Raw genomic sequence first — 24,479 nt, 5'->3', positions numbered from 1 at the left:
GCAGAATAGGCAGGTTCTGATGTTAATCTGCATGTAATGTTGTAGTGAAGTCAATAAACACCTTGGCTGTGCTGCAAGGATTTCACAGAAGCCAAAACACGTTCTCTCCTAGTTATGGATATATTAGTTTGCAATCACCACAAACTACAGAATGACAGGGAGAATAAGGAGGTGACATAAAACAGGTCCAGATGCTGGAAGGGGGGGGGGGGGAAAGAGCTCTCAGCTGGAGAGCATATCTCCCCAGAGTTCTCATGGAGTTTGTCTCCAGTGTGGAAGTGGAGGCCAAGGGCTCCAAGATCTGTGCCAGGTTGATGCCAAATTCTTCATGCTCTTGGAAGGGGGGGGGGGGGGGGGGGGGGGGGGGGGGGGCGGCTCAGGTAAAATAGCAACATCTGCAGTTTGAAAATCAGAAGGGGGGAGGTAGGGAGGTGGATTAGGTATAAGCATTCAACCATCAACGCTTTCAGCTCTGTTGCTAGCCATGGCCACTCCGATGAAGGTGAATACCATCTCCTGGCATGGGGGCAAGGACTTGAAGCCGAGTCTGTCTCTTGCCGGTTAGGTGTTGCTACCTCAGGTTATGTGCCATCTTGTCTTGTAAAAGAGATGGAAGTGTGCCAGACTGTAGTTCAACGTTTTGAGTGATGTGGCTGTCATTAATTGCTGACAGCGTGGAAGCTGCAAAATGTGGGTGAGGTTTGCAGCACTGCTGTGTGTGTGAGGGTGAGGTGAAGCTATGAAAATTAGCTACAGGTTGTAATTGATAGAGTTTATGGGTAGGCGTGTGATGAAACAATGTATTGAGCATTTTGTGAGGTTAGTGGTGTAGTTAATAGAATCTGATATTTAAATATGGGCTTATAGACCTTGAACAGCCATGTGAGGTCTTCGTAGAGGTTTGTAGCAGTGCTAAACGTGCGAGTGAGAGGTGAAACTATGAATGTTAGGTATCTGTTGGTACAGCTAAAAACTGTTGGTAGGAGGGGAGGAGGAGGTCTGGTGAATTGAGAATGAGGCTGTAGGTGCAGTAGGAGGGATATAGCATTTGAAGATTAATTCACTAGCCTTGACCACTGAGCTGGAATCACTGAATTTATAGAATCACAGAATACCTACACAGTTCAGAAGGCTATTCGGCCCATCGAGTCTGCACCGACCCTCTGAAAACTCACCCTACCTAGGCCCAATCCTCCACCCTATCCCCATAATCATGAAACCCAATTAACCTTTGGACATGGAGGCAATTTAGCATGGTCAATCCACCTAACCTGCACATCTTTGGACTGTGGGAAGAAACCGGAGCACTCGGAGGAATCCCACGCAAACACATGGGGAGAATGTGCAAACTCCACACAGTCACCCAGGGTCGGAATTAACCCCGGGTCTCTAGTGCTGTGAAGCAGCAGCGCTAAACACTGTGAGACCATGCTTTACATCCACGTCCTTGGGGCCACACTCCTAGCACTGACCACTGGAGCTATCTGGCTTCCACTGCCTTTGCACAGTTTCTTTGAATTACGTCCTAGACCCTTGTAGATAGATGACCTCTTTCTGCCCGTCCATCTCTTCTACCAAGGCCTCTAGTGAAGAGTCACAGAACATGGGCGCACTGCCGTTGCACCATAATTCAGTATTCATCACACTCTTCTGCAACCAGTTCCAATACCGCCTCCAGCCATAATGCGCTGTCACAATGTGTGCAGCATGGCTTTACGTAGCGTAGGCCAACTTTAAGTGGTACTAGCGTTGCACAGCTTTGGCTCCCTGAAGCATGCAACCATTCAGCAGTGCGGTTAATGCTGCCTGCAAGCAATTATCATACACATTGAAGTTTGCATGCGGCCTATATCGGAGGCAACAGTACAAGTTGTTTTATATGTTGCTATACCAGCCCTATTCAATTTTCAAGTCATAGAATCATATAGTACAGGAGTAGGCCATTTGGCTGAATTTACCTGTGCCAGTTCTTTGAAGGAGCTATCTAATTAGCCCAGTTTCTCACTCTTTCCCCTAGCCATGCAATTTATTTTCTTTAATGTGTATACACCGTGCCCTTCTGAACGTTACTACATAATCTGCTGTCTTTCAAGTAGTGCATCCAGATCATAACAACTAGATTCGTAAAATAATTTGTCCTAATTTCCTGTGGTTCTTTTGCCAAATATCTTAAATGATAGCTTCCTGGTTACTGACTTACCCTCAAGAGGAAACAATTTCTCCTTAGGTATTGCCTCAGAACCCCTTATAATTTTGAACATTATTACATTTCTCCTCAATCTCATGCCCATTTTCCCAAATCTCGTCACAGAGTAATCAGCTTCTTTAGTTTCTCTACATAACTGTGCCTCACACCCTTGGTTTAATCCTGGTCAATCGCCTCTGGACCCGTTTCCCAGGCCTGGATATCCTTCTTAAAATGTGGTGCCCAGAACTGCACATAAAACTCTGGTTAAGGTCTGAGCAGTGATTATGCAGCTTTAGCACAACTTTATTGCTTTTGTACTATATACATTCTGTTTATAAAGCTCAGGATCTCATTTTTTTCTTGAAAAACAGCTTTATGGCTCAGATGGGGAATTCTGGACAAGATGGAAGCTGCTGTTCCGTTCTTCTCTCTCGTTACAGATTTATTTGTTGCCAACAGGTAAAGGGAGGGGGTAGGGGAGATGGGATAGGGGGGAGGGAAAAGGGAAAGGTTTAATGAAAGTAAGAAAAAAACCTCAAATTAGAGAGGATTGTATTTTGGGTTTTTTTTGTAATTGATATATCCATATTGGAATAAAAATATTTCTAAAAAAGGAACAGCTTCAGAATGATGCTGCCACTTTGTAGTTAAACTTCCAGGTGTTTCTGTTCATGCACCTCCTTTACAGTTGTATCATTTAATTCATATTGCCTCTTCTCATACTTCTTCTCAAAGTACATTTCATTTCAAACTTCTGTTGGCGTGGCTTTGGTGTATAATTGTTAAAACGAACAGACAAACAAAAACATACTCCCACCGACTCATACTTAAGGTTCTAATCAATCAGATATACATATTTGTGGCACAAAGATTTTAAGATATGAACATGTCAAATTCAGGTTTATGGTGGGAACTACTGTAATGTCACATACTAACTGCTTATAGGATGTAGACTGAATAATATCACTAACTGAATATCAAATAGAACTCTTAACTCTTATCCCCAGCGGATATTTACATTATGATTGAAATGAATAGTCAGACAATCATTTTTTAACTGCTTGAATTAGGTGTTGTCAATTACTAACTGGAAAAAACTGCAATTCCTCAATAGAGGTAATTTTGTGAATAGTTAAGCAGGCAATAAAGGTCGGTATTATCTGGCAGCTCACACCGGCAGGACTCTGGTCCTGCCGACGGTGCATCCCTGCCATGGGTTTCCTGGCAGCGAGAGATGCATTCAACGGGAAACCCTGTTGACAACAGCAGGGCCAGAAATTCCACGAAACACGTGGGGGGTTGCTCAGGAAATCCCCCCGAAAGGTCAGTAGCACAATATTAAATTTAAGTCATTGCCCATGGCATAAGTATGATAAGGTGCACAAATTTAAGTTTTGGTAAACATTGCTTCTGAATAAATTATGTTTTTTGTGTGTTTAGTTTATAAAGGAAATTATTTGATTATATGGTAAAGTATTCTTTTTAATGGATGTATTTGGATCAAATATTCCCCCAAAACACGATAGGGTTGAAAATCCTCGTCTCCAATGGCAATGCTGAGGTGCCAAATGGGTACAGGGGGCCCAGCTTTTAACAAATTATCCTCATGGTAGCACTGTCCATAGATCCAATTACTTGCCAGTGTTGTTTCTTCTATCTCCACTGTTGGCAAGTGTCCAAGATACACCCCGGTAGCACAGGTGGCAGTCCACAGGGCAAGGTCAAATGATACAAACACCAACTCCAACAGAGTGTTCAGGGTCAAGAGCAGTGACAGTCCACTCTTTGCAGTGGATCAGTTCTGAGGATTTTCAGCACCTATATCTATTCTACTTCATTCATGTTCAGAAAAAGACAAGTTGATACAATTTCTGTGGGGTTTCTCCCACTGTTGGCAAAAAGGTATAAACACTTATTTGTGCCATTGGTGCTACTGACCTTCTGGCAAGAGCGTAATATTGACAAATCTGATTTGAAAACATATTTATGAAAGTATTTAACTCACAGAAGACACTTCTCAGAATACCACTTCTATTTTATACCTGTTTGAAAAAAGACTCTTGTGATGGCGGTGCGACACAAAGGACATGGTGTATTCGTAGGGTTGTCCTTTGCAAGAGTCCGAAGACAGGGCTCACAAAAGATGTGATGACAAGGATAACACATATAGGGACTGAAAAATATATCCAGACAAACAGCACAAATGTAGCCTTCCTTCTTCCACTTGATTTCATCTTCATCACCTGAAGTGGTCAGATTTGAACTGGAAGTCTGAAAGACAAAAAAACATTTTAAACACAATGTACAGAGATCTTTCTTTATACACTAAGAGCCATGAAAATAAAAATAACGACTGAAAATAAGATCCCATCAAGAGTGGGCTGAATAGCATGCAGCCCTACTGAATGCACAAGATACGATTAGAAAAATTAGGCTTAAATTGTATCTTAATAATAATCTTTATTATTGATACAAATAGGCTTGCATTAACACTGCAATGAAGTTACTGTGAAAAGCCCCAATTCGCCACACACCGGCCACTTGTTCGGATACACCAAGGGTGAATTCAGAGTGTCCAATTCACTTAACAAGTACGTCTTTCGAGACTTGTGGGAGTAAACTAGAGCACCAGGAGGAATCCCACGCAGACACGGGGAGAACGTGCAAACTCCGCACAGACAGTGACCCAAGCCGGGAATCGAGCCCGGGTCCCTGGCGCTGTGAAGCAACAGCGCTAACCATTGTGCTACCGTGCCGCCCATTTTGATTTACTGATTAAGAACCATCAAGACAGCACACCCCTATTTAAAGGAGTACGTGTGTTTACCAGGCGTACAAGACCAAACTCAGACCTGGGGTCATGGAAGATGCAAATGAGCACAGGAGAAGATGTGCTGACTCAACAATTTGAACTCTCCTGTATGTGCTAAATTTAATGAATTAATTTCAACCTTGAAGTCACATGGACAACTTAAAACATTCAAATATGGTTCTGGGATCAGACTCCCATCATATGCACCTTTTCTGGTTGAACAGATGCCTGTTTTCTTTGCGATATTGCCAATTGAAATAGATTGAAATGATTTCCTGTGGTGTTTTTGCGCAAAGAAAAAATTTATATTTATTCGAGAAGGGTAATGGTAAAGAGTCAGAAGTACACCAGCTTTGATGGACTAGTACACTCCTAAAGGCGAGCAGCATTATTTTTGGAAGCTAACTTTAAAAAAAATAAATTTAGAGTACCCAATTCATTTTTTCCTATCAAACGACAATTTAGCGTGGCCAATCCATCTATCCTGCATATCTTTGGGTTGTGGGGGTGAAACACACGCAAACATGGGGAGAATGTGCAAACTCCACATGGACAGTGACCCACAGCCTGGATTGAACCTGGGACCTTGGCGCCATAAGGCAGCAGTGCTAACCACTGTGCCACCATGCTGCCCATTTTGTAGGCTAACTTAATGGGCAGCATGGCTGATGCTCCTAGAAATGTTCTAGTCAGTGAACAGAGTCTTGAGGTTTCATTGAAAGAAATTGCCTGAACAAAGTTGTAACTTCTGGGACAGAGGGCATTACTCCACCACCTATTTAGTAACTCAAACACAGCCTTGCCAATATCATCCTTATCCCAAGAACATGGAAGAAAATTGCTGTGTAGAAAGAATGACGAGCTACTAATGGTAAAAATGCTTACTTCTTAATACATTGCTCACGGGAACAAACGAGGAAATAAATTCTTCGGAACAAGCGACAGAACAGTTATGAAGGCCGACTAAAGTTAAAAGAGATGGCTGCACAATGTATGCATGAAGCATTCAAGCAACAGTGCTTTATCACATATGCAAAGCGATTGTTTTGATCTGGTTACTTATAGGATTTTTTTTGTTTTACTATTTGCTTGAAGGGGAATCATAATCAGCTCTTGTATCTGCAGTTATGTTCTGCAATTTAAATTATAAAATGCCTGCACTAGTCCATTCTCCTCCCCACTGTGTTACAGGAATCATGTGCTGGATTCTCCGCAGCCACTCGCCGAAATCGCGTTTGGTGTGTGGGCGAAGAATCAACTTTCACGCCGGAATGGGCCTGGCGACTTTCCGGGACCCGAGAATTGAATCGGTGTGTTCGCGGAGTACTCCGCGCGACTGGGGGGCCATTGCCAGAGGCCCGCCCAGCGATCCTCCACTTCCGACCGGCCTTATTCTCGATGGCATGGTTCTAACCACCTATTGCCATTTGGGAATGTCGCATGGCGGCTGTGGACTCAGTCCGCGGCCACCCTGGTGGGGGAGCAGGGGAATCAAGAACCGGAGGGGGGGGGGGGGGATGCCCTTATAGGCAGCCTTGGAAAGGTTGGGCCGATCGAATTTTTGTGCCAGCAGCCGATTGGGGGGCCTACATTTTCCAGCTGCCTCTGCGGTCAAAGCCCGCCATGGCACTCGGCGTGGCCACTGGAGGCCACCGCAGTGCACCTGTGCGGACTAGAAGCCGGAAGTGCGGGGGCCCATATCCGCAGCTGCGTGAATCACTCTGGGTCCCTGTTAGCCCCCTGCAGGTAAGTTAATTGACTAATCATTTCATTGGAAACTCGGGAATGAAACGCCAGCATTTTTACACCGGCGTGGAGAGACAGTCCCATTTTGGGAGAATCCAGCCCCACATCTTCAATAACCTGCTCACTGACACACAGATTGGATCCGCTAGGGTCATTCAGCTCCTGCCCTCATTGCAGCCTTGGTTCAAACATGGAAAGAAAAACTGAACTCCAGACGTGAGGTGAGAGTGACTGCCCTTGGCATCAAGGATCCCTAGCAAAACTGGAGTCAATGGTAATCAGGGGATAACTCTCCACTGGTTGGAGTTACACCTAGCATAAAGGAAGATAGTTCTGGTTGTTGGAGGTCAGTCATCTCAGTTCTAGGATAGCGTCCTTGGCTCAACCATCTTCAGCTGCTTCATCAATGACCTTCCTTCCAACACAAGGTCAGATGTGGGGATGTTCGCTGATGATGGCACAATGTTTAGCATCATTCATGACTCCTCAGATACAGAAGCTGTCCATGCGCAAATGCAGTAAAACATGGAAAATACTCAGGCTTGGGCTGAAATAACATTCAGCCACACGACCGCCAGGCAATGACCATCTCCAATCAGAGAGAATCAAACCATCCCCTCTTGATATTTAATGATATTACCATCACAAAATTCACTATCAACATCCTGGAGGTTACCATTGACCAGAAACTGAACTAGCCATATAAATACTGTGCCTACAAGAAAAGGTCAGAGGCTAAAAGTCCTGTGGCGACTCACTCAACTCCTAACTCCCCAAAGTGTGTCCACTACCTACAAGGCACAAGTCAGGAATGTGATGGAATACTCCCCACTTGCCTGGATAAGTGCAGCTCCAACAATCAAAAAGCTCAACACCATTCACAAAGTAGGCCACTTGATTGGCACCACTTCCACAAACATTCACTACCTTCCACCACCTACACATAGTAGCAGCAGTGTGCACATAGAAAACATAGAAAATAGGAGCTGGAGGCCTTTCAGCCCTTCGAGCTTCCTCTACCATTCATTACGATCATAGCTGATCATCCATCTCCATAGTCAAATCCCCCCCCCCCCCCCCCCCCATACCCTTTGGTCCTCTTCACCCTAAGTGCTACATCTAATTGCTTCTTGAAAATATACAATGTTTTTGCCTCAACTACTTCCTGTGGTAACAAATTCTCCAAGATGCACTTCTGGAACTCACCAAGGCTCCTTAGGCAACATCTTCCAAACCCACTGCTACTACCACCTGGAAGGACAAAAGCAGCAAATGCCTGGAATACCACCACCTGGAGGCCCCTTCCAAATCACTCACCCTCCTGATTTGGAAATATATCGCCGTTCCTTCACGTTCATTGGCTCAAAATCCTGGAACCCCCGCACCACCATCACCTTCCCAAGGGCAATTAAAGATGGGCAACAAATGCTGGCCGAGCCAGCGAAGCCCACATCCCATAAAAAATGAATTAAAAGAATTACACTGTTCAGCTTGGAATATGATTGTGCTGAATTTTGCATCCTTGCTTTAGATCAACTATTATTTATAAACTGTTAAGCACACTTTAGGACAACTAATTGCCACCTCTCAGATAGTTAACTAAGGGCCCTCAGATGAAATAAAGTATATCACAATATAGTTGTTTCAGCATGGGGTTCAAATTAAATTGGACAAGATGACATTCACCATTCACCCTAAATGAAATGAGTTTGTGTGATCCGTTACTGGTTCCCAGAAGACATGATTCTGCAACTGAAACACACTTCCATGGCATGAATTAACAATGAGCTACAGGAAGGTTACATGGTGCATTGTGCGAAATGTAAATGCTCTTTTATAGTGCTCTTGCAGTGGGGTGAGGTTCATGCACACAGAGGGATGGGAATGATCAGTAACAAAATTTTGAAAGTACCAAGAGATAAAAGACACTCTTTACTTATTGCTTTCTGGATCTCCAGCCTATTAATTTGTAATTAATGAAATCTGTCAGCAAATTTAACAATAGTCTTCAGCTACTCATTAAAATAATCAAGTAAGGGGCAGCACGGTGGCCTAGTGGTTAGCACAACCGCCTCACGGCGCTGAGGTCCCAGGTTCGAATCCCGGCCCTGGGTCACTGTCTGTGTGGAGTTTGCACATTCTCCCCGTGTCTGCGTGGGTTTCGCGCCCACAACCCAAAAATGTGCAGAGTAGGTGGATTGGCCACACTAAATTGCCTCTTAATTGGAAAAAATAATTGGGTAATCTAAAATTTAAAAAAAAAATAAAAAATAATCAAGTAATTTCATAGTAATGTTGTTAACACGTTTATTGTGAATACTGAATAACCCATAAGAGTATTAAGTGATACTGATATGACATCAATTCTCTTAAAGTCTTTATTGAGGGAGTTTGTATTGAACTTAATACACATTTCAATTTGATACTGACACGAGAAGTTTGGTGGAGAATTATGTGAAGCCACAAGTAAATGTATAAAAATAAGGTAAGGGAGTCATGAAGCTAGCACTCCCATTCTTTGTAAAATTTCAGTTTCAAGATTTGCTTTTAACAACAGTGTGTTAAAAGTAGGGTTATATCGACATAAATCTCTATATAACACAATTTACTTGTCAAAGGCACATTTGGACTAAGTAATGCCATTAGCATTCCTTGTCCAAATTTGGTTAAAAATACTTTTGTTTGTGCCACCCCAGGTGCTCCCAATACAGAAAATTTCTAATGAGGTATCATTAACAGTGTGAGATATCTACACTGTTGTCTTCCTGCCCCATAAATAAAATTGCACTGTGCTATTCTAGGAATTCATCGCAGTATGGTTGTTATTTCCATGTGTATATATCAGCTCCGAACTGCCAAGTTGTTTTATATATTTTACAGTTTTCTCTCCTGTGTTAATCTCTAAGCCACAATTCTGTTTATTTTAGGTGATTTAAAAAAAAAATCTTAAATGGGATTCACTGTTATTAACTTGAAGGGAATACCAGTTTGCAAAACAAAACAACAATGCATAGAAAAGGGGGCAGATTCTCCTGTAAAGTTTTATGAAGCACTGATGAGAAATTACTATAAAAGCAGGTGAATACTTAACGCCATTTCCTTCTCGGTTAAATAGCACAGAGAATAATCTTTTCAAAATGAATGGTTTAACATTTATGATAAAGCAGCAGACAGCAATTTCAAATGAATTGGTTAAGCATTTACATCTTAGGATTCCTCAAAATAATCAAGCTAATTTATTCAATGCTTATCTGCAGTGGGAATCAAAGTTAGTACAGTTGCTGTATTTTGCAAACCACATTTGTAATATTGCGTGGTCTGGTGACCAGATAAAAATATAGGATACACCTGAAAGAATAGAGGCAGGCAGCAAGGTCATGCTCAATGCTATATTTTATTACGAAGGATGAGAAAATTATATCAGTTACTTGGGGAAAAAAGTCTTCAAAGTGATCTTATTGAAGTTTTCAAGATCAGGGAAGAGATGATGTGGAGATGCTGGCGTTGGACTGGGGTGAGCACAGTAAGAAGTCTGACAATACCAGGTTAAAGTCCAACAGGTTTGTTTCAAATCACTAGTTTTCGGAGCTCTGCTCCTTCCTCAGGTGAAAGAGAAAAGAGATGGACAAAGCTTTCTGGACAAATTGGTGACCAATGCTAAAGGTTCTTATAGCATGGAGCAGGTCAGAAATTGGTATTTTAGTGGAAGTCAGGAATAACTTTTTTTTACATTTGCTTTATTACTTTAAACATCGGAGTACACAAACATTGATTTTAGTAACACAGAATCAGGTCTTTAGTAAGCTTACATTACATGATTTAGCATGTGTACGCAGGTACATCAGAGCACATGTAGTGTTCACTGAGCTCACTCTCCATAATGTGATCTCAGGATCTCACACAAAATCCACTATGACTATAACACATTATACCAAGATAGTCCAACCCGTGTCCAGATTGTGGCCCAGGAAGCCATTCTATGTAGTACGCTGTTCAAAGACAGGTAAATGAAGTTGGAGACTCTGCATGCTGCTTCTATTCCAATCACAGGCAATGACTCTAGTGGAGTCTATCAGCAGCAAATGTGGGAAAAAATTGTTGATTGTATGAGCAGCGATCACTGGAGGCTGAGAGTGTGCTGGAAAGAGAGGCAGCAGAGCCCGGGAAAAGAGACAGCAGGGCGCAGGGCCCAGGGGAAGAGGTGGCGCTGCAGGGCCTGGGGAAGCGGCGATGCTATGCGGCCCATGAGAAAAGAAGACACTGAGAGGTCTGGGGATAAGAAGATGCTGTGGGGGCCCATGGATTTGAGAGAGGCTGCCAAGCCAGGGGGGTAAGGGAGAGATGCCACGCAATTTAATTGGACGGTGAAGAAACTCACTACTGGGAGAGTGTGCGAGTGAGGGAGAGAGAGCATGTGCGTAAGAAGTGGCAAATGGGAGGAAGAGAGAGGCGGTGTGGGGGGGGGGGGGGGGGGAGAAGAAGGGAGAAAGTGAGTGTGCATGCATGTGTGAGGGGTTAGAGTGCACGTGTGCGAGAGAGTTGGTGTGTGTGGTGTGTGTGGGCGAGGGTGAGTGAGTAAACACCCCAAGACTGAAAGTGAGGCAGAAACACACATAGTCACCCTCTTATATTCTAATGGTTATTTTTATTAATTACTTTTTAAATTATCAATTTCTTGCTGTGACATTGCTATATTTTTGCTCAGCAATTTGTTTCTTTTCTTCTCATTCAATTTTTAAAAAATGTATATAAATTTCCAGACTCTGGTTATCGGCCGCTTGAGTGAGAAAAAAAAAATGGAAATGTGTTACTCCACCCCCGCCCCCCAAAAAAATGGAAATGTGTTTCTCCATCCCCCCCCCCCCCACAAAATGGAAATGTGTCACCCCCCCCCTCCCCCCCCCCAAGCAAGAAGGTTGGACAAGCTCATCTTACACACACGTATCAAAATAACAACATGGAGCCAGAAAGATATACTCAACTTATCCCAATTATTCCTAATCATTAAGTTATCATGGTTATATGCTCCACTTACACACTTCCGATCACTATTATCTTGAATGCATTGACCAGCCCAACATCGCCCAATTATAAAGTCATTCCTTCAATTCCTCATCCTTGCCATTGGTCCATGTCAATAACAAGGAACATGGGTCGTGCAAAATCACAATCTCACAGGCTACACAGCCATGGGAAAGTTGCTAAAGACTAGACTGCTGACATCCCCAGGTATACAAAACTAGGTCAATAAGACATTCCAGAGAAGTACACTACCAAATTTTGAGTGCATTTCAATAGTTAAGTGCATCTTTTCTATTACTGGTAAAGAGTCTTGTGGGCAGAAGGTCCAATGACAACAGGGTAGCCAAAAATGAAGTGCGGTGAAATTCTGTCCTTTGCTTTTTCCCCAGCAAGCCCACCTCTCAGGATTTTAGAGGGAGTCCAGGAACCCCTCAGGCATGTCCTGAAGTCATAGAATCATAGAATTTACAGCGCAGGAGGTAATTCGGCCCATCAAGTCTGCACCAGCCCTTAAAAAGAACACCCTACCTAAGCTCACACCTCCACCTATCCCCGTAACCCAGTAACCCCACCCAACCTCTTTGGACACTAAGGGCAATTTAGCATGGCCATTCCATCTAACCTGCGCATCTTGCGGGAGGAAACCGAAGCACCTGGAGGAAACCCACGCTGACACGGGGAGAACGTGCAAACTGCATGGACAACAGCTCAAGTTGGGAATCGAATCTGGGACCCCTGGAGTTGTGAAGCAACAATGTTAACCACTGTGATGTTGGAATAGAGGCAATGGGCCTTAATGGGCAGCAAATGAGCTTGGCCCTTTTCAACAGAATTTAGTATGGTAGCACTCAAGTGGTAGAAAACAGTAGAGGTCCACTCTCATTCCTAACCTCAGAGCTCTGGGTAAGATATTTCATTTCAATATATGTACCTCCAAACTTACTAATATTTGCCAAGTCTTACTCTGTTCATTGCTCCTTCTCAGTATAACTTGCTCAAGTCCTGCAGCCTATGCCTAAGAAGGTTAATTTCTCCCAACTTGCTAATCATCCATTTAATGTCCTTACATCATTACTTTCAAAAGTTCTGGAAGTTACTGTGGATTCTACTTGCCATCATCCTGAAAGTTTACTAATCCATTGATGATCTTGCTTGCATCTCCCAGCTTTGAACGCTTTGGTGTCTCTGTTGTCATTGCTTGAACATCTTTAAATCATTTGACAGAAGCAGCATCCGTGCATCATAGCTACATTTACTTGTGTATATCTCAAATTGCATCACCTGTTCTTTAGTTTGCCACTAATTTTGCCCTGTTTCACTATCTTCCATTTTCACAGCAACGTTTACCTATCCTCAATCAACTTGAGCGTTTTTGCTGATTGGGCACTTTACATTCATAACTTCATTCTGATCACACATATCAAGTGTATGCAACTTTCATTTATGTTGCAACCCAGTGGATGGATTATTAGATCTCAATTTCCTCCATTCCTTGAAGTGGAGTAATGAAAATCTTGTTTCTTCATATCGCTTGCAAGTATCCATTATTAGGGAGACATCCAGTGGTGACATGTAGGCAGAGGTCGCACATTGTGTGGCTCTTGCTAGAGTTTCTAGTTTTTGGTCCTTTATGCCCAGTTTTTGGGGGATTTTTTAAAAATGATTAGGTGCTGGAAAGTCTGAGGAGGTTATGGAATATCGAAGCTCCAGAGGAAGAATCAAGGGAGAAAAGGGGCTAGCAAACATCCCTCGGTGAGTGTGGTTGTGAGTCTAACAGGAGGAAAGATGGCAGGTGCTGGTTTGTCGGAGGTAGCCACTCCCATTACCATGGAAAAGCTGACCGATGTGGTGTCGGGGGGAGGGGGAGAGGGGTTGGGTAGCTGTTCTCCAAGCACTTTGACATGCATTGGAAAGGGATGATGACCTCGCTCAAGGAATGGGTAGACGAGACACTTGGCCCAATAAAGGCAGCTTTGACTAAGGCATTGATGGAGGTGTGGGAGCAAGGAGTGGTGTTGAAGAGGTTGGGGGAAGGCATTGTCTTAGCACAGCAACCAGTTCACCGTGATGGACGGGGAGCTCCGGAGGGTGGTGGAGAGCAATAAAGGGCTAACGGCCAAAGTGGAGGACCTGGAGAACAGCTCACGAAGACAGAATTTGAGGATCGAGAGATTGCCTGAGGGGGTGGAGGGCTGGAGGACTTGCGGAGATGTTCATTAAGTTGATGGAGGAGGAGGAGGAGGTCTCCACCCTTTACAAGTTGGACAGGGCACATTGGTCGCTCGGGCCGAAGTCAAAGACGAATGAAGCGCCGAGGGCTGTGATCGTCTGTTTCCACAGCTACCAGGTGAAGGAGAAAGCCTTGTGATGGGCAAAGCCGAATCGAGAGGTGAAGTGGGAAGGTCCAGGTATTCGAATATACCAAGATCTATGGCGGAGCAGGCGAGTAGACGGGCGGTCTTCGGTCGTGTGAAGGAGGCATAGTATAGTAGCAACAGGGGGTTTGGAGTGGTCTACCAGGCAAAGCTGAAGGTGTCTCACAATTTAAAGGACTTTTATTTTGAAATGGCAGAGGTGTCCGTTAAGGCTAAAGGTTTGGGACAGAGATGAGTTTGGACTTTGATGATGTTGACAGTGATCTTTTTTTCTTTTCTTCTTTTTTTGATGCATCTCCCCTCTCATTTTTTATTTATTTGAGGGTTGTTATTTATTGTTTGGCTGGAATTTTGCATGTTCTTCTGTGTTGGGTTTGTGGGTTATGGGGTGGGGAGTTTGGAAAGTTTGGGCATAGGGGAAATGGGTGTTTTGTTTCTGTGCGGTGGATGGGGCTCTGGCAGGGGCCACTTTGCTAGCAACACAGGTTAACTAGTGAACGGGAGCATGGCGGGGGGCGGGGCCATGGTCGTTAGATCCTGTATGGACAGGTTTTGATTGGCCTGGGTGAAGTGTTTTTGAGATGAAGTGGTTGGGGGGAATTCTGGGAAGGAAGGGCAGGGGCATGAGGGTTAGGGTTGGGCTCCGCCTGATGGGCGGAGCTTGAAGTAGTGAATGTGGCACCTGGGGAGGGGGATGCGAGACCACTGGTCAGGGTGGTGACGTGTTTGGGCTGGGGGGGGGGGGGGCTGTGAAGAGAGCCGATGTGGAGCTGTTGTGGGAGACCCATCTGAGGATGCAGGACCAGATGAGGCTGAGGAAGAGCTGGGTGAGCCAGGTGTTTCATTCGAGCTTTGACATCAGGACATAGGGGTAGCGATTCTGGTGGGCAAGAGGTTGAGGTGGAGAAGATGGTGTCCGATCAGGGATTGAGTATGAGATAGTAATGGGTGCGTTGGAGGGAAAGTTAGTGGTGCTGGTTGGCGTAAATGCCCCAAATTGGAAAGATGTTGGGTTTGTGTAGAAAACGCATGCCGCCATTCCAAATTTGGATACTCAGTTGGTATTGAGTGGGGGGGGGGGGGGGGGGGGTTTAGAATCGTGGAGGTTCCTGCATCCGCAGATCAGGGAATACTCATTTTTTTCGGCTGTGTACAATATGTACTTGAGGATCGACATTTTTGTAAAGGGAAAGGTGCCGTGAGCTTGGGTGAGGAAGGCAGAGTATTCGACGATTATGATCTCGGATTATGATCCATGTCGGTGGATGTGGTCCTGGAGAAGAAGCCGGTGTGGAGATTGGATGTGGTACGGTTAATGGACCCAAATTTTAGTACTAAAATGGGGACGGTGATTGAAGTTTATGTGGGGTTTAATCGTAATAGGGAGGTTTCACTGTCAGTAGTATGGGAAGCGTTGAAGTCGGTGTTAAGGGGTGAGGTTATTTTGTTTAAGGCGCAGGTGGATAGGGAGGTGAGGGAGGAACGGCAACGGTTGATCGAGGAGATTTTGAAAGTAGATGGGGGGTATGGGAGGACCTAGATCAGGGTCTTCTGGCGAGGAGAAAGGAGTTACAGGCAAGGTTTGATCTTCTGTCTACGGGAAAGGCGGTTAGGCAGCTGAGAAGGGCAAGGGGGTCCTACATGAGCATGGGGAGAAGGCCGGCTGCACGTTTAGAACATAGAACATAGAACGATACAGCGCAGTACAGGCCCTTCGGCCCACGATGTTGCACCGACATGGGAAGTCAAAAACTAAAGGCCATCTAACCTACACTATGCCATTATCATCCATATGCTTATCCAATAAACTTTCAAATGCCCTCAATGTTGGCGAGTTCACTACTGTTGCAGGTAGGGCATTCCACGGCCTCACCACTCTTTGCGTAAAAAACCTACCTCTGTCCTATATCTATTACCCCTCAATTTAAGGCTATGTCCCCTCGTGCTAGCCACCTACATCCGCGGGAGAAGGCTCTCATTGTCCCTATCTAACCCTCTGATCATTTTGTATGCCTCTATTAAGTCACCTCTTAACCTTCTTTTCTCTAACGAAAACAACCTCAAGTCCATCAGCCTTTCCTCATAAGATTTTCCCTCCATACCAGGCAACATCCTGGTAAATCTCCTCTGCACCCGTTCCAAAGCTTCCACGTCCTTCCTATAATGAGGCGACCAGAACTGTACGCAATACTCCAAATGCGGCCGTACCAGAGTTTTGTACAGCTGCAACATGACCTCATGGCTCCGGAACTCAATCCCTCTACCAATAAAGGCCAACACACCATAGGCCTTCTTCACAACCCTATCAACCTGGGTGGCAACTTTCAGGGATCTATGTACATGGACACCGAGATCCCTCTGCTCATCCACACTGCCAAGAATTTTACCATTAGCCAAATATTCTGCATTCCTGTTATTCTTTCCAAAGTGAATCACCTCACACTTCTCTACATTAAACTCCATTTGCCACCTCTCAGCCCAGCTCTGCAGCTTATCTATGTCCCTCTGTAACCTGCAACATCCTTCCATACTGTCTACAACTCCACCGACTTTAGTGTCGTCTGCAAATTTACTCACTCAACCTTCTGTGCCCTCCTCTAGGTCATTTATAAAAATGACAAACAGCAACGGCCCCAGAACAGATCCTTGTGGTACGCCACTCGTAACTGTACTCCATTCTGAACATTTCCCATCAACTACCACTATCTGTCTTCTTTCAACTAGCCAATTTCTGATCCACATCTCTAAATCACCCTCAATCCCCAGCCTCCGTATTTTCGGCAATAGACGACCATGGGGAACCTTATCAAATGCTTTACTGAAATCCATATACACATCAACTGCTCTACCCTCGTCTACCTGTTCAGTCACCTTCTCAAAGAACTCAATAAGGTTTGTGAGGCATGACCTACCCTTCACAAAACCATGCTGACTATCCCTAATCATATTATTCCTATCTAGATGATTATAAATCGTATCTCTTATAATCCTCTCCAAGACTTTACCCACAACAGACGTGAGGCTCACCGGCCTATAGTTACCGGGGTTATCTCTACTCCCCTACTTGAACAAAGGGACCACATTTGCTATCCTCCAGTCCTCTGGCACTATTCCTGTAGCCAATGATGACATAAAAATCAAAGCCAAAGGCTCAGGAATCTCTTCCCTGGCATCCCAGAGAATCCTAGGATAAATCCCGTCAGGCCCCGGGGACTTATCTATTTTCACCTTGTCCAGAATTGCCAACACTTCTTCCCTACGCACCTCAATACCATCTATTCTAATAGCCTGGGTCTCAGCATTCTCCTCCACAACATTATCTTTTTCCTGAGTGAATACTGACGAAAAGTATTCATTTAGTATCTCGCTTATCTCCTCAGCCTCCACACACAACTTCCCACCACTGTCCTTGACTGGCCCTACTCTTACCCTAGTCATTCTTTTATTCCTGACATACCTATAGAAAGCTTTTGGGTTTTCCTTGATCCTACCTGCCAAAGACTTCTCATGTCCCCTCCTTGCTCGTCTTAGCTCTCTCTTTAGATCCTTCCTCGCTTCCGTGTAACTATCAAGCGCCCCAACTGAAACTTCACGCCTCATCTTCACATAGGCCTCCTTCTTCCTCTTAACAAGAGATTCCACTTCTTTGGTAAACCACGGTTCCCTCGCTCGACCCCTTCCTCCCTGCCTGACTGGTACGTACTTATCAAGAACATGCAATAGCTGTTCCTTGAACAAGCTCCACATATCCAGTGTGCCCAACCCTTGCAGCCTACTTCTCCAACCTACACATCCTAAGTCATGTCTAATGGCATCATAATTGCCCTTCCCCCAGCTATAACTCTTGCCCTGCGGAGTATACTTATCCCTTTCCATCACTAACGTAAAGGTCACCAAACTGTGGTCACTGTTTCCAAAGTGCTCACCTATCTCCAGATCTAACACCTGGACTGGTTCATTACCCAAAACCAAATCCAATGTGGCCTCGCCTCTTGTTGGCCTGTCAACATATTGTGTCAGGAAACCCTCCCGCACACATTGTACAAAGAACGACCCATCTAATGTACTCGAACTATATCTTTTCCAGTCAATATTTGGAAAGTTAAAGTCTCCCATAACAACTACCCTGTTACTTTCGCTCTTTTCCAGAATCATCTTCGCCATCCTTTCCTCTACATCCCTAGAACTATTAGGTGGCCTATAGAAAACTCCCAACAGGGTGACCTCTCCTTTCCTGTTTCTAACCTCAGCCCATACTACCTCGGAAGAAGAGTCCCCATCTAGCATTCTTTCCGCCACCGTAATACTGTCCTTGACTAGCAGCGCCACACCTCCCCCTCTTTTGCCCCCTTCTCTGAGCTTACTAAAACACCTAAACCCCGGAACCTGCAACAACCATTCCTGTCTCTGCTCTATCCATGTCTCTGAAATGGCCACAACATCGAAGTCCCAGGTACCAACCCATTCTGCCAGTTCCCCTACCTTATTTCGTATACTCCTGGCATTGAAGTAGACACACTTCAAACCACCTACCTGAACATTGGCACCCTCCTGCGAAGTCAAATCTGTTCTCCTGACCTCTATACTCTCAATCTCCCGTACCCCAAAACTACAATCCAGGTTCCCATGCCCCTGCTGAATTAGTTTAAACCCCCCCAAAGAGCACTAACAAATCTCCCCCCCAGGATATTGGTGCCCCTCAGGTTCAGATGTAGACCATCCTGTCTATAGAGGTCCCACCTTCCCCAGAAAGAGCCCCAGTTTGCAGACCAACTCTGCAGTCAAGCTGCGGCGAGGGAGATAGTTTGTGTTAGAGATGGGGCGGGTGAGCTGGTGGTGGTGCCGGAGCAGGTGAACAAGGCTTTTGAAGGGTTTTTTTTTTTTATAAATAATTTTTATTGAAATTTTTACAAAATACAAAATATAAACATCTTAACTTTGTTAACATACAATCGCGGTAACCCCCCATGAACAGTACCCCCCCAGCTTCAAGAGCAACTTCAAACAAAAGGAAAGAACAAAAACAAAGAAAAAGAAAGAAGAGAAAAACAAAAGAGAAAAAAAAAGAGATAGCACCCTCCACAAACCCATGTGCACAGTTCTCCCTTCCCCCAATCCCCCCCCCCCGGTTGCTGCTGCTGTCGGCCTATTTCCCTACCGTTCCGCCAAGAAGTCCAGAAAAGGCTGCCACCGCCTGAAAAACCCTTGTACTGATCCCCTCAGGGCAAATTTCACCCTCTCCAATTTAATTAACCCTGCCATATCCGAGATCCAGGCCTCCACGCTTGGGGGCCTCGCATCCTTCCATTGGAGCAAGATCCTCCGCCGGGCTACTAGGGACGCAAAGGCCAGAACCCCGGCCTCTATCGCCTCCTGCACTCCCGGCTCCACTGCAACCCCAAAAATTGCGAGTCCCCAGCCTGGCTCGACCCTGGATCCCACCACCCTCGACACAGTCTTTGCTACCCCCTCCCAAAACTCCCCAAACGTTGGGCACGCCCAAAACATATGGGCGTGGTTCGCTGGGCTCCCCGAGCACCTAGCACACCTGTCCTCTCCCCCGAAAAACCTGCTCATCCTCGACCCAGTCATGTGGGCCCTATGCAGCACCTTGAACTGTATGAGGCTAAGCCTCGCACAGGAAGAGGAGGAATTCACTCTCTCCAGGGCATCCGCCCATGTCCCCTCCTCAATCTCCTCCTCCAGCTCCTCTTCCCACTTCCCCTTCAGTTCCTCCACCGAGGCCTCGTCTACCTCCTGCATTACCCGGTATATGTCCGAGATCCTCCCTCCTCCGACCCACACCCCCGAGAGCACCCTATCCCGCACCCCTCGTGGGGGCAGCAAGGGGAACACCTCCACCTGCTGCCTGGCAAACGCCCTCACCTGGATGTACCTAAACATGCTCCCCGGGGTGGAGCCCAAACTTCCCCTCCAACTCCCCCAAGCTCGCGAACCTCCCCTCCACAAACAGGTCCCTCAACCTCCTAACCCCTGCCATGTGCCAGCTCAGAAATCCGCCATCAATGCTCCCTGGGACGAACCGATGGTTCCCCCATATCGGGGCCTCCATCGAGCCCCCCATTTCTCCCGTGCCGTCTCCATTGCCCCCAAATTTTGAGGGTAGCCGCCACCACCGGGCTCGTGATATACCTCGTTGGAGGGAGCGGCAACGGCGCCGTTACTAGCGCTTCCATGCTCGTGCCCACACAAGACGCCACCTCCATCCTCTTCCACGCTGCCCCCTCCTCGTCCGTTACCCACTTACGCACCATCGCTGCGTTGGCCGCCCAGTAGTACCCACAGAGGTTGGGCAACGCCAGCCCCCCCATCCCTGCCTCACTCCAGGAACACTCTTCGAACCCTCGGAGTCCCATGCGCCCACACAAATCCCGTGATACTGCTGTTGACCCTCCTGAAAAAGGCCTTCGGGATAAGGATGGGGAGGCACTGGAACAGGAACAACTTTTGAAAGGTTTTATAACAATCTGTATAGGTCAGCGCCACAGGAAGATGCGTCAAATATGAAGTAGGATTTGAGGCGGTTGGAGTGCCCAGGCTTAGGAGAGGAGGAGAGGGCAGGATTGGAGGAGCTAGTGGGAGTGGAACAAGTGCAGGTAACGATAAGTAAGATGCAGATGGGTATGGCACCGGGGCTGGATGTATATGGTCCCCTGGGAGCCATATTCGGGATGTCGAACCTGCCGGTGTTGCAGACAGGATTGGGGCAGATGTTTTCGCCTTTGCTTCGTTGATCGCTCGCAGGCGAGTTCTGTTGGGGTGGAGGCCAGCTTCTCCACCCTGTGCCGTGGCTGGGGGATCTAACGGAATTCTTACATCTTGAGGTGAAATTTGCCCTAAGGGGGGCAGATAAGGAGCTTCACAAGACAGGGGGTTTGTTAATTTTGCATTTCAGAGAGCTAGTTACGGTCAACTATTTTGGGGGGGGGGGTTGGTGCAGGGATTATTGAATTTAGGGATGTCACGTTTTAGTCTGGTTTTGTTCTGTAAATGTTAAAATGCTAAAAAGTTGAATTAAAATTCATTTAAAAGAAACTATTATCCCTTATCTTTAATGGCGCCAGCCTTCATTATGCTTTATTTATCAACATTCATGTTTCACCATCTCCTCTATCCTCAAATGGAATGGTCACATCTCATCTATTACCATAAGCTACTTCAAAATGATTTAGTTCCCTAAGAAGAACAATTCTGTTTATTATTTGCATATAGCTCCACTCTCGCATCTCTTGCACTCTTAATCAGGATCAAATTTCATTTAATCTTTACTTCCAATCTATCTTACTTTTTAAATTTTTTGCTGTTCTGCACTATGGGTCTTTTTCCTTCACTTGGATTTTATAATGAACATGATTGTGTATTCTGCATACTTGCCCTTATTGTCTCTTTAACTTAAAATTAATGAACCCAACATTTTACAGTAATGGCAGGAAGGCGCCATCAGATTTTAAGTTATTGTCTCATGGATACTATATCATGGGTACTAAGTGATATTAAATTTGCAATAATGCTTTCAGCCTTCAAGTTGGTGCATTCTGTTGTATTAACAACTCCTCAAAAGATTCCTGACATTTACATAATCTCTTTCACATCCAGTCGTGATTTTACAAGCGTTTTAATGATATCAAGTAGCAAATGCAATGGAACAGGGGTGCTAAAGGTATGAGTGAAGAGATGGATTGTGAGACGGTTTTTAGGAATGGGAGGTAAGACAGAAGGGTTTAGCCAGAGAGTTTCAGAATACAGCAGCATTTGCTGAGAACTCGGTTTGTAATTGTGGAGGGGAATAAAAGTTGGCAGAGCAGATGGTGCATGCTGAGGACAAGTCATTTCATATACTGTCACAGACCTTGAAGGCCTGGAGCAACGCAAGTGAAAAATTACATTTTCTAATGTTGGTTGCAGAAACAAGCTGTGCAACTGAAGATGTGTCTGCCGGAAATCAGGGGAAAATGGTGCACACTGTTGGATGGGGGAGGCACCAAATCTTGCTGCAGCAAATGTTGTTTAAGGGAGAATACTCTTCAAAGTAGAAGCATCAAGACCATGGGGAAATTAACTTGCTGGTAGCAGGTCCCACCAATGCAAGCAGTACTGTACAGAACGTGTGTCTTTGTGTCATGAGAATGTCACTTTAAGAAATGTTTGTCTGCTCATGTTACTACAGTGATGTCAGAGTGTGGATTGAGCTGAACTGCGGCTCTGCTTTTTAGTTTGACTTTGAGAAAACCTTGGGTGTCTGTGTTTTTTTGGTTAGTGTTGGAGCTGCAGTCAGCCACAGAATGTGTAATGTTGTTCCCTCTGCCATGTAAAGAGCATCTCTTGATCATTTAGTGAATTCATCATTTGGTGAATTCAGTGATAACTGTTCTCAGTAGTGAATTTAAACCTGATGTGCATCTGTTAAAAGGTTTTTTTTTTAATGTCTAATGGATGTTAAAAGGAAAGTTTAAGGATTACTTAGTTTTGTATTCTTTGGGGGTTGTATTTGAATTGATGGTTGCTAAGATGTTCACTGCATGTTTTAAAAAGGTTAACTTGAGTTCATAGAATAAACATTGTTTTGCTTAAAAAATACTTTCCATTTCTGCTGTACCACACCTGTAGAGTGGGCCGTGTGCTCCCCACACCACAATCTATTAAAAGTTGTGGGTCAGGTGAACTCCATGATACATTTTGGGGTTCTCTAAACCCTGGCCCATGACACTTTGGTATTGTAAGAAATTCAGTGACCTCACCAGAAAGGTTCAGGCAGTGAACTGCAATGTCATCTCATATTTAAACACTATCCAAACATAACTATGATGAACTTTTCTGCTCTACCTATGCCCCTCACTTTGTACCTTCCCTTGGGTGCCCATTATGGTGCAATGGTTCAGCGCTTCCCTTGACCAGCACTCCAACATTCATTAGAAGGCTTGTACAGTACAAGTATTTGCAAACTTTTCTGGTGAGCATCACCTGCAAGTTACTATTGCGAAGGTAGAAACTGAGAGCATCCTGATACATAGTTGTAAGGAAATCCCATACTGTTGATGTCAGTTATCTGTTTTGCAAGAACAGAATGGTTAACAGGAGGGCGAGGGAGATTTATTACAATGCATTTTGAGAAGGTCTTCCAAATCCAAGTAGAGAACTTGGACAAAGGATCAGCATACAGAAAAACAAAAGGCAAATGACAGGTTGTCTAACACGTGTACTTCAAATTCTCCATCCTATTGCGTCATGCCAAAAGCTTGTACAGACGAGCAAAACGTCATGTCAACTCAAACAAAAGCTGCATGCTAACAACAAACAATACAAAAAAATACTGCAGATGCTGGAAATCTGAAATATTCAACAAAAACCTAAGCAGATCAGGAAGCATCTGTAGCATTTCAGGTGATAAAATTTAATCAGAACTGCTTTGTTCTGAGCATTTCCTGTTTTTTAAAATTTATGCTCCTTAATTAACTGTACTGAGGGAACTTCCAGTGAATCAGATGCACTGAGCAGACGGAGGGAAAATGGGCTCTCCTCCGGGAACTCAGAAAATCGTATTTTTCACATCAAAATAAATCTGTTGAACAACACCCCCAACCACAAGACAGCTGCAACTACTGAGAAATGCCCGGCAATAACTCTACAACGCTAAAGGATGGCAGAGCCAGCAAAATCCTGGAGAGAAGAAGCGGGATGACAGCAAACACTAGGAGCAAGTCAGATCTGGCCACACCTGAGTGGGTCGTCGGGACCCACACCGGACTATTCACCGATGAACGAGTGGATAGACCTAATGACTCAGGAGTTCCAGAAACACAGATGCCATCAAGTTTGAAATGATGGTGACAGTGAAGGTGGCAGTCGTAGATGCCGTGGCATTGGAGAAAACAGAGCACCGATGGAAGCACAGAGGACAACAATCAGGGACCTAGAGAAAGCAGCGAATGACCAGAGTGACCGAATTGCCTCCCTGGAAACAAAAGTGGTGATGTTGGTGGTGATTCAAGGGGCACTGAAGGGGAAGGTAAAGGACCAGGAGAATCGGTCGCGCCGCCTGAACCTGCATATCGTGGGCCTGTTGGAGGGTATCAAAGGCAGGAACCCCACGTAACATGTGGCTCAGATGGTGGGCAACCTGGTCAGAAGGGGGCGCTTTCCCAACTCTCCGGAGGTAGACAGAGCCCATAGGTCACTCCAGCCAAAACCTGAAGCGGGGAAGCAGCCAAAGCCTGTAATAGCAAAGCTGCACCGATACCAGGATTGGGAGAAGATCCTGAACTGGGCAAGGCACACTCGGTCCAGCCAATGGGAAGACCATTTAATCCGATCCTAC

General features: G+C 45.1%; 1 protein-coding gene across 2 annotated transcripts in view; it reads right to left on the bottom strand.

The window, feature by feature from the left end:
• Positions 1-24,479, bottom strand: part of si:dkey-250l23.4 (E3 ubiquitin-protein ligase RNF180) — a 171,603-nt gene that overhangs the window by 34,975 nt on the left and 112,149 nt on the right. For both annotated transcript variants that reach the window (XM_038791010.1, XM_038791011.1), the window contains one exon: positions 4,231-4,459. In XM_038791010.1, the coding sequence (XP_038646938.1) occupies positions 4,231-4,459 (229 nt within the window). The remainder of the gene's footprint in view (positions 1-4,230; positions 4,460-24,479) is intronic.

Source organism: Scyliorhinus canicula, chromosome 3, assembly GCF_902713615.1.
Source record: "Scyliorhinus canicula chromosome 3, sScyCan1.1, whole genome shotgun sequence".
NCBI lineage: Eukaryota > Metazoa > Chordata > Chondrichthyes > Carcharhiniformes > Scyliorhinidae > Scyliorhinus > Scyliorhinus canicula.
This window is presented reverse-complemented; position numbering and strand designations above follow the sequence as displayed.